Source organism: Oncorhynchus gorbuscha, linkage group LG19 (assembly GCF_021184085.1).
Source record: "Oncorhynchus gorbuscha isolate QuinsamMale2020 ecotype Even-year linkage group LG19, OgorEven_v1.0, whole genome shotgun sequence".
Lineage (NCBI taxonomy): Eukaryota > Metazoa > Chordata > Actinopteri > Salmoniformes > Salmonidae > Oncorhynchus > Oncorhynchus gorbuscha.
This window is the reverse complement of record NC_060191.1, coordinates 7251959-7262840: the sequence shown is the minus strand read 5'-3', so window position 1 is coordinate 7262840 and position 10882 is coordinate 7251959. Positions and strand designations below refer to the sequence as shown.

At 47.2% G+C, this 10882-nt stretch overlaps 1 protein-coding gene across 2 annotated transcripts in view; it reads left to right on the top strand.

Annotated features, from left to right (window-relative positions):
• The first annotated feature begins 498 nt into the window (after positions 1-498).
• LOC124005240 (chromodomain-helicase-DNA-binding protein 4-like) overlaps positions 499-10882 on the top strand; it is a 58411-nt gene continuing 48027 nt past the window's right edge. Inside the window, exons 1-12 of one of the 2 annotated variants that reach the window (XM_046314310.1) lie at positions 499-728; positions 1052-1242; positions 1762-1883; positions 2110-2391; positions 2557-2675; positions 3048-3147; positions 3430-3634; positions 3744-3865; positions 3983-4109; positions 4493-4662; positions 5121-5369; positions 5709-5912. In XM_046314310.1, coding sequence (XP_046170266.1) covers positions 1188-1242; positions 1762-1883; positions 2110-2391; positions 2557-2675; positions 3048-3147; positions 3430-3634; positions 3744-3865; positions 3983-4109; positions 4493-4662; positions 5121-5369; positions 5709-5912 — 1755 coding nt within the window. In that variant the 5' untranslated portion in view covers positions 499-728; positions 1052-1187. The remainder of the gene's footprint in view (positions 729-1051; positions 1243-1761; positions 1884-2109; positions 2392-2556; positions 2676-3047; positions 3148-3429; positions 3635-3743; positions 3866-3982; positions 4110-4492; positions 4663-5120; positions 5370-5708; positions 5913-10882) is intronic. The other variant, XM_046314309.1, reaches the window with a different exon arrangement.

Genomic DNA, 10882 nt, shown 5'->3' with positions numbered 1-10882 from the left:
TACAGTTGGCCTAGAGTTATTCCCATGCAAGTGTTATAAAGCAGTCTTATACTGTGAGTGCAGTCTGTAAGTAAGTACGCACAGTGGTAGCCTAGCCTACATGTGGGCTTCCATAGGTCTTCTGGGTGCAGTGGAAGACATGCCAGGTGGACAGTCTGTGAATATTATGGTCTGTCACCAGTGGCCTAGAGTTTCCCTGGAGACCATGTGACTGGTATTTTTTCTCCTGTCTTTTTAGGAGTTGTGTTTATTATGGGATGTTGGTGGCTGAAGTATTATGGGCTGTCAGAGAGCGAGTGGGGGGAGGAGTGTATCCATGACAACGGGGTTTCTAAGGGGCTGGGATGAAGGGTGTGTGTTCAGTAGAAATGTATGTGCATGAGCATGTATGTATGTGTGTGTGTGTGTAGAGGGGGGAGGTGCGTGCAAGCTGAGTATTATGGTCTGTCTGTTGCGAGGTAACTATGCAGAGTTGTGTGAGTCCGAGGGAGGGAGGATTATTCTGGGATGTCTGCCCCCTTTGTGTGTTTGTGAGGATGTTAGCTAAGCTCTGCTAGCCACTGAGGCTGGGGGAGAGAAGGGGGACTGAGAGTGTGCAACCTGTTTTGCAGGGTCATTAACGACATATTTTACTGGATATTGTTGCTCATTAATGTATATTAAAGACTAATACCATTGCTGAGAGACAATTATTACACGAAGGAAACCCATCTCTAACAGGGACTACAGTAAGTTTCTCACAAGTCTTAGGGTTTTCACTTGAACCCTGACGGTAACTGTAAGTTTGCCTAAATTGAGTTTGTATCGCAGTATTGCAGAGAGTACTATAATGCACCTTTCTATTCAATACACGATGATTGACGGGTGTCCATTGCTACAGCTTCCTGTGCGGTGTGGACAGAGGCATGCCAATTGAAAACAAATGTTTTTCGATGTAATAAGATAGTTAACATGTCACACCGTGACCTGTCACTGTAATAAATATTTATTATTATTCGAAAAATACCAATAGGATTGCTAATTCAAGCAAATGTTTTTTTTCTTCTTACAGCGACCCTCCCTCCCCAGGACACCCCCGTTCCATTCTCCACCACCCACACGTCATTTGCCCTCCTCCCTCACAAGATCGGACAGGGTTCGGTGGAGGGATTAGCTCGCTTTAAATTTAAATTCATTATTATTGAAATATGTCGGGAAGCGAGGACGAGAGGGAAGACTTGGAACCTACGGCACTTGCACATGGTAAGACAGCAATATTCTTTTTCACAACAGGCTTGCAGGTTGGTAACGTTAGTTAACGTTACATTAGCTAGTTAGCTAGCTGATTTGCTAGCTACTCTAGTCTGGTTACTAGTAGTGACAATTTACATTAGGCAGCCCAGTTCGCTAGCTAGTCTAATGTTTTGCTTCTACGCTAGCTGGCAAACTTGATAGCACGTTAGCTAGCTACCAATAGAGAGTGCGTAAATATTTACACTGTCAATGCATGCGTGTTGTTGTTAGAAGTTGCGTCCACGACCATTTGCTGGCAAAGTCACAGGAGTCATGCCTCTGTTTGGAACTGAACTGGCAACAGACGTGCAGTGCGTTCTTTATATCAAAATTGATCCAAAACACTGTCAATAAAGCTTGTCTGTAGTTGACAGTTTTAGAATTTTATACAAATCCCATGGTAATTTATGAATATATTTTTATTAATATAATTATCTCAATCAATTATGCATTTTATTCAATCAATTCCTGTACCCTTTCCATCCGCAGATGAGAAGGAACCAGAAGAGGCTGTGTCTGACGTCGAGGTCCCCACCAAGTCAAAGAAGAAGAAGAAAGCCAAGAAGAGCCGTGAGAGCAGGATCAGCAAGAGACCGAGACCTGTCAGAGAGGTAGGATGGGCATGATCCTTCCTTACATGAAGTATCCTAGTCACTGATATCAGGCATTTCTCCAAGGAAGTTGGGAGGGAAGAATGCATTTTGAAGTATAATAATAACAATACGGATAGCCCCTAGCCTTTGACCCTTTTGACCTGTCTTTAGTATACATTTTCAGCATTTGTGGATTTTTTTCTTCATATTTGCATCTATGTTGACTCATTTTGTTTCCTCTCAGGAGGTGCCAGTCAGCTCACCAGAACCCTTCATAGCAGTAGAGCAAGCAGCGAGGGAAGAGGAAGAGGGAGGAGGAGGTAGGGCCAGGTCAGAAAGCGAGGGAAGTGATTACGCCCCGAGGGGGAAGAAGAAGAAGCGCTCCAGTTCCTCCAAAGACAAGAAGAAGGGAGGAGGGACGAGTGGAGAGAAGGAGAAAGGAGGAGGCTCATCCAGCTCCAAGAGTAAACGCAAAGAACCAGAACTAGAGAAAGATGAGGATGAAGATGATGATGAAGATAGCCAGGTGAGGATGAAGGCTAAGAGGTGGGCAGTGCAGGTGGGGTGAACAAGGGAGACGTTGGAGCTGTTCTCTTGTTTGGATTTGAAGCAGCCCCTGCAATGCACTTAATTACCCTGTTGGCTCAGTGACCCTGAATGTAATGATATCCTCCCTCCGCCCCCTCTCCAGGAGCCCAAGAGTTCGACTCAGCTGCTGGAGGACTGGGGCATGAAAGACATCGACCATGTCTTCACTCAGAAGGACTACACCACCATCACCAACTACAAGGCCTTCAGCCAGTTTGTCAGGTTAACACACCTCTCTCACGTCTCATGTTTTCTACTTTCTCCTTCTGTTTCCACTGTAGCACATTTCCGTACCACTTCACTTGGATAGCGCAGCTTTTGTGGATCGGGGGAGAAAGTTACTTCATATCTGTGTGTGACTGAGCTAGCTACGACCAGTCTGAAACTGCCCCTACTTCGACCCCGAACTTAAACTAACATAGCAGGCGTAAAAAGACGCTTGAACGGAGTCCCCACATCTGTTTTTCAGAGCAAATGGAAGTTATGTTGAAAATACTGTAACCCTGAAAACCCCAAACATTTCCACTTTCTGCCGCCCCCCTGTAGAGTGCCCCAAACGTAACCTCTGCCTCTCCTTTGCCCTCACTTCCCCAGACCCCTCATCGCAGCCAAGAACCCCAAGATCGCTGTGTCCAGGATGATGACTCTGATGATGGCCAAGTGGAGGGAGTTCAGCACCAATAACCCTCTGAAGGTAACACAACCCAATACAAGGCATTGCTATAACATGACATTACATTGCTATAACATGACATTACATTGCTATAACATGACATTACATTGCTATAACATGTCATTACATTGCTATAACATGACATTACATTGCTATTACATTGCTATAACATGACATTACATTGCTATTACATAACATTACATTGCTAATACGATACATTCCAAACATATTTTGACTATGATTGCATGTTCTTTATAGCAACAGTCCTGATTTCCATCCTGCCTTGTCTCTAACCCTCTGTAGGGCTGTGCCAGTGCCAACGCAGCCCTGGCAGCTGCCAACGTGGCTGCGGCCGTGGAAAGCATGGTGGTGGCAGGGACAGAGGCAGGAGGGGATACAGGGGTGGGGGGTGGTGCTGCTAAAGACTCCCCTCCAGCTACACCCGCTTCCGTACCTGTAGCTATACCCGCACCCCCACTCCGCAAGGCCAAGACCAAAGAGGGCAAAGGTGAGGAATAAAATAAATAAGAGTGCTGATGGAGGGAGCATGTATAATATTAATTGTTGGGGATTCGTTGTAGAATAAGGGAATAACTGAACTCCATCTCCCTCTGCAGGCCCCAATGCTCGCCGGAGGTCCAAACCCAACCCTAAGCCCGTCCCCAAGCCCAAAGCCAAGAAGGTGGCTCCGCTCAAGATCAAACTGGGAGGCTTCAGCAGCAAGAGGAAGAGATCCTCGGTAAGAAAACTAACTTGCCTGAGAATCAACTGATATGCAGTAAGCCTTGCCATACTTCTGTCCCATAATTCTATCATTGTATCTTTGTCTCTGTTTCTCTCCCTGTGTTGTTGTCAGAGTGAGGAGGATGAGCTTGACGTGGAGAGTGACTTTGACGACGGGACCTTTGAAGTGTCGGACGGCTCCAACAGCCACAGCAGCCGCTCCAAGAAGAAGGCCAAGACCGCCAAGAAGAAGAAGAAAGGTTGGCATGGAAACCCAACTGTTATCTCTTGACCTTTTATTCCATGCTATGGAGGTGTCTACATGCTATAGCTTTGGCTATAGCATGTAGACTAGTGGTCAGTCACATACCTTAGATCAGGAGAGCTATAGGGGGTGCAGGCTTTTGTTCCAGTCCAGCACTAACACACTTGATTCAACTAATTGTGTTGCTGATGATCGTGTGACTAGAGGAATCAAATGTTGTTGCTCTGGGCTGAAACCAAGGATCTGGCTCTCAGCCAATCCTCTGATAATATTAGATGTTTTTAACAGGACTATCATCATGTACAATCCCCCTCCATCCTAACTCCTCCTCTTCCCTCCTAACTCCTCCCCCCCTAACTCCTCCTCTTCCCATCCCAGTTGAGGAGGATGGTGACGGCTATGAGACAGACCACCAGGACTACTGTGAGGTGTGCCAGCAGGGAGGGGAGATCATCCTGTGTGACACCTGTCCCAGGGCCTACCACATGGTCTGTCTGGACCCCGACATGGAGAAGGCCCCTGAGGGCAAGTGGAGCTGCCCCCACTGTGTAAGTACAGAATGTACCCAGCCTGAAGTTGGCCCATAGTCCAACCCATGGTTAGGTAGAGTTTACACCATATTGCTTGTATACACTGTATGTATTTTCTCTTTAATGACTAAAGATTGGTGTGATATCCTATTTTTGATGTTGAACTTTCTGTCCTGGTCCTTCTCTCTTTCACTCCTATCTTTCTCTCTCCTTCCCCTTCATCACCCCACTCTCGCTTCCTCTCCATCACACCCCCCCACCTCCTCACTCCCCTTCCTGCACTCTCACTATCCCCTCCACCACACCCCTCCCACATTCTTGCCCCCCCCCCCCTCTCTCTCCCCCACTCTCTTTTTGTTCCTCCCTCCCTCCCTCCCTCCCTCCCTCCCTCCCTCCCTCCCTCCCTCCCTCCCTCCCTCCCTCCCCCTCCCTCCCTCCCTCCCTCCCTCCCTCCCTCCCTCCCTCCCTCCCTGCAGGAGAAAGAGGGGATCCAGTGGGAGGCCAGAGAGGAGCTGTCTGAGGGAGAGGGGGAGGACGAGGAGGTGGGGAGGGATGAGGGATGGGTAGAGGAGGAGGATGACCATCACATAGAGTTCTGCAGGGTGTGTAAGGATGGAGGAGAGCTGCTGTGCTGTGACACTTGTACCTCCTCCTACCACATCCACTGTCTCAACCCCCCCCTCCCCGAGATACCCAACGGGGAATGGATCTGCCCACGCTGCATGGTGAGCCCTGCCACCCTGTGTACGTCTGTGAGAGAGAGAGAGAGATTCTCAATGTATGGGTGTTGGATGTACATGATTATTAAAGAGAACATGTTCTGTTTTACGTGTGTGGGTGGCTACACCTACATCATATAGAATTCTTGATTTGAGTTGAGTCAGCTATACAGCTGCAATTTAACTCTCTCTCCTCGTATATGCTGGCATTGTTTTTAAAATGTATAATGATGGAAGATTGCAGATATAAATGCAATATGTGGTGTTGACATTATTAACAAAGAAGGTATTTTCTACACAAGATATTTCTTTGTGAATGTATATCTGTTCCTGAATTTCTCTCAGTGCCCAGGCATGAAGGGTAAAGTCCAGAAGGTTCTGACCTGGAAGTGGGGTGAACCTCCGCCCCCTACACCTGTGCCCCGCCCCCTTGACCTCCCAGCTGAGGCTCCGGACCCTGTCCCATTGGCCGGCCGACCAGAGAGGCAGTTCTTTGTCAAATGGTGCAACATGTCTTACTGGCACTGTTCCTGGGTTCAAGAGTTACAGGTAACATGCACAACCAGCAATATGCCACTGTAATATGCAGGCTTAATTAGGGCTGTGGCGGCCATGACATTTTCTCAGACGGTTATTGTCATGCAAAAGACTGCCGGTCTCATGGTAATTGATCGTTCATTAACATAAACACATTAGGGGACAGAATGCGGTCGTACCATCACATAATTGCCATATATATTACTCTTACATAATTTCCATGTGGGCAAGGATATATTTAATCAGTCTACTGGATGATAACTTGTTTTTAACTAGGACAGGAGAATTTATAACTGACTTTTTCCCGACATAACGTAGGTACAGTAGATGCCAATATCATATGGGACTATTTTAAATGTGCCTTTAGAGGCCATGCAATTCAGTACTCATCTACACTGCTCCAAAAAATAAAGGGAACACTTAAACAACACAATGTAACTCCAAGTCAATCACACTTCTGTGAAATCAAACTGTCCACTTAGAGAGCAACACTGATTGACAATAAATTTCACATGCTGTTGTGCAAATGGAATAGACAACAGGTGGAAATTATAGGCAATTAACAAGACACCCCCAATAAAGGAGTGGTTCTGCAGGTGGTGACCACAGACCACTTCTCAGTTCCTATGCTTCCTGGCTGATGTTTTGGTCACTTTTGAATGCTGGCGGTGCTTTCACTCTAGTGGTAGAATGAGACGAATGAGTCTACAACCCACACAAGTGGCTCAGGTAGTGCAGCTCATCCAGGATGGCACATCAATGCGAGCTGTGGCAAGAAGGTTTGCCGTGTCTGTCAGCGTAGTGTCCAGAGCATTGAGGCGCTACCAGGAGACAGGCCAGTACATCAGGAGACGTGGAGGAGGCCGTAGGAGGGCAACAACCCAGCAGCAGGACTGCTACCTCCGCCTTTGTGCAAGGAGGAGCAGGAGGAGCACTGCCAGAGCCCTGCAAAATGACATCCAGCAGGCCACAAATGTGCATGTGTCTGCTCAAACGGTCAGAAACAGACTCCATGAGGTTGGTATGAGGGCCCGACGTCCACAGGTGGGGGTTGTGCTTACAGCCCAACACCGTGTAGGACGTTTGGCATTTGCCAGAGAACACCAACGCCACTGGCGCCCTGTGCTCTTCACAGATGAAAGCAGGTTCACTCTGAGTACATTTGACAGACGTGACAGAGTCTGGAGACACCGTGGAGAACGTTCTGCTGCCTGCAACATCCTCCAGCATGACCGGTTTGGCGGTGGGTCAGTCATGGTGTGGGGTGGCATTTGTTTGGGGGGCCGCACAGCCCTCCATGTGCTCGCCAGAGGTAGACTGACTGCCATTAGGTACCGAGATGAGATCCTCAGACCCCTTGTGAGACCATATGCTGGTGCGGTTGGCCCTGGGTTCCTCCTAATGCAAGACAATGCTAGACCTCATGTGGCTGAAGTGTGTCAGCAGTTCCTGCAAGAGGAAGGCATTGATGCTCTGGACTGGTCCGCCCGTTCCCCAGACCTGAATCCAATTCAGCACATCTGGGACATCATGTCTCGCTCCATCCACCAACGCCACGCTGCACCACAGACTGTCCAGTAGTTGGCGGATGCTTTAGTCCAGGTCTGGGAGGAGATCCCTCAGGAGACCATCCGCCACCTCATCAGGAGCATGCCCAGGCGTTGTACGGAGGTCATACAGGCACGTAGAGGCCACACACCCTGCTGAGCCTCATTTAGACTTGTTTTAAGGACATTACATCAAAGTTGGATCAGCCTGTAGTGTGGTTTTCACTTTAATTTTGAGTGTGACTCCAAATCCAGACCTCCATGGGTTGATCAATTTGATTTCCATTAATCATTTTTGTGTGATTTTGTTGTCAGCACATTCAACTATGTAAAGAAAAAAGTATTTAATAAGAATATTTCATTCAGATCTAGGATGTGTTATTTTAGTGTTCCCTTTATTTTTTTGAGCAGTGTATTAAAAAATAAAGTGGACTAGATGGAATATGGGGAAAAATGCACCATATTATTTTTAGATCTTCAACAAAAAATGTTTTGAAATTTGTTACAAATTGAGTCACTCATGATGTACCGAACAATATTTTGAAAGAGGAACTGAAGTACTTTAAGAATGTGTTCGTTTCAGTCTCCTCCATCTCCACTAATCAAAGCTAATTGTATGGATTTTTTCCCCCAATTAATAATGTAAAATTAACATCTGAACAGAAAAACTCAAGTGAAGGCCAAATAACAGAGGAGGAACTTCCTGATGTAATTAAAGCTTTGAAAGGCTGGTCATGGCTCATATCAACACCATTATCCCAGAAACCCTAGACCCACTCCAATTTGCATACCGCCCTAACAGATCCACAGATGATGCTATCTCTATTGCACTTCACACTGCCCTTTCCCACCTGGACAAAAGGAACACCTAGTAAGAAAGCTAATCATTGACTACAGCTCAGCGTTCAACACCATAGTACCCTCAAAGCTCATCACTAAGCTAAGGATCCTGGGACTAAACACCTCACTCTGCAACTGGATCCTGGACTTCCTGACGGGCGGCCCCCAGGTGGTGAGGTTAGGTAGCAACTGGAGGTCGACCAATTCATCGGAATGGACAATTAATTAGGGCCGATAATAAATAGGTATTTATTATTTTTGGACGGCGATTTAAATTTTTTACAATCTTTATTTAACTAGGCAAGTCAGGTAAGAATACATTCTTATTTTCAATGACGTCCTAGGAACGGTGGATTAACTGCATTGTTCAGGGGCAGACAAACATATTTTCACCCTGTCAGCTCTAGGATTCAATCTTGCAACCTTACGGTTAACTAGTCCAAGCTCTATAACCACCTGCCCTCATTGCACTCCATGAGGAGCCTGCCTGTTACCCGAATGCAGTAGAAGTCAAGGTAAGTTGCTAGCTAGCATTAAACTTAACTTATAAAAAACAATCAATCAATCATAATCACTAGTTAACTACACATGGTTGATGATATTACTAGTTTATCTAGCGTGTCCTGCGTTGCATATAATCGATGCAACGCTGGGGGATGATTTAACAAAAGCGTATTTGCGAAAAAAGCACAATCTTTGCACAACTGTACCTAACCATAAACACCAATGCCTTTCTTAAAATCAATACACAGAAGTATATATTACATACATATTTAGCTAAAAGAAATCCAGGTTAGCAAGCAGTATTAACCAGGTGAAATTGTGTCACTTATCTTGTGTTCATTGCACGCAGAGTCAGGGTATATGCAACAGTTTGGGCAGCCTGGCTCATTGCCAACTAATTTGCCTGAATTTGACGTAATTATGACATAACATTGAACATTGTACAATGTAATAAGAATATTTAGACTTAGGGATGCCAACTGTTAGATAAAATACCGAACGGTTCCGTATTTCACTGAAATAATAAACGTTTTGTTTTCGAAATGATAGTTTCCAGATTTGACCATATTAATGACCAAAGGCTCGTATTTACATTTAAGTCATTTAGCAGACGCTCTTATCCAGAGCGACTTACAAATTGGTGCATTCACCTTATGACATCCAGTGGAACAGCCACTTTACAATAGTGCAACTTAATCTTTTAAGGGGGGGGGGGGGGTGAGAAGGATTACTTTATCCTATCCTAGGTATTCCTTAAAGAGGTGGGGTTTCAGGTGTCTCCGGAAGGTGGTGATTGACTCCGCTGTCCTGGCGTCGTGAGGGGGTTTGTTCCACCATTGGGGGGGCCAGAGCAGCGAACAGTTTTGACTGGGCTGAGCGGGAACTGTACTTCCTCAGTGGTAGGGAGGCGAGCAGGCCAGAGGTGGATGAACGCAGTGCCCTTGTTTGGGTGTAGGGCCTGATCAGAGCCTGGAGGTACTGAGGTGCCGTTCCCCTCACAGCTCCGTAGGCAAGCACCATGGTCTTGTAGCGGATGCGAGCTTCAACTGGAAGCCAGTGGAGAGAGCGGAGGAGCGGGGTGACGTGAGAGAACTTGGGAAGGTTGAACACCAGACGGGCTGCGGCGTTCTGGATGAGTTGTAGGGGTTTAATGGCACAGGCAGGGAGCCCAGCCAACAGCGAGTTGCAGTAATCCAGACGGGAGATGACAAGTGCCTGGATTAGGACTTGCGCCGCTTCCTGTGTGAGGCAGGGTCGTACTCTGCGGATGTTGTAGAGCATGAACCTACAGGAACGGGCCACCGCCTTGATGTTAGTTGAGAACGACAGGGTGTTGTCCAGGATCACGCCAAGGTTCTTAGCGCTCTGGGAGGAGGACACAATGGAGTTGTCAACCGTGATGGCGAGATCATGGAACGGGCAGTCCTTCCCCGGGAGGAAGAGCAGCTCCGTCTTGCAGAGGTTCAGCTTGAGGTGGTGATCCGTCATCCACACTGATATGTCTGCCAGACATGCAGAGATGCGATTCGCCACCTGGTCATCAGAAGGGGGAAAGGAGGAGATTAATTGTGTGTCGTCTGCATAGCAATGATAGGAGAGACCATGTGAGGTTATGACGGAGCCAAGTGACTTGGTGTATAGCGAGAATAGGAGAGGGCCTAGAACAGAGCCCTGGGGGACACCAGTGGTGAGAGCGCGTGGTGAGGAGACAGATTCTCGCCACGCCCCTGGTAGGAGCGACCTGTCAGGTAGGACGCAATCCAAGCGTGGGCCGCGCCGGATATGCCCAACTCGGAGAGGGTGGAGAGGAGGATCTGATGGTTCACAGTATCGAAGGCAGCCGATAGGTCTAGAAGGATGAGAGCAGAGGAGAGAGAGTTAGCTTTAGCAGTGCGGAGCGCCTCCGTGATACAGAGAAGAGCAGTCAGTTGAATGACTAGTCTTGAAACCTGACTGATTTGGCTCAAGAAGGTCATTCTGAGAGAGATAACGGGAGAGCTGGCCAAGGACGGCACGTTCAAGAGTTTTGGAGAGAAAAGAAAGAAGGGATACTGGTCTGTAGTTGTTGACATCGGAGGGATCGAGTGTAGG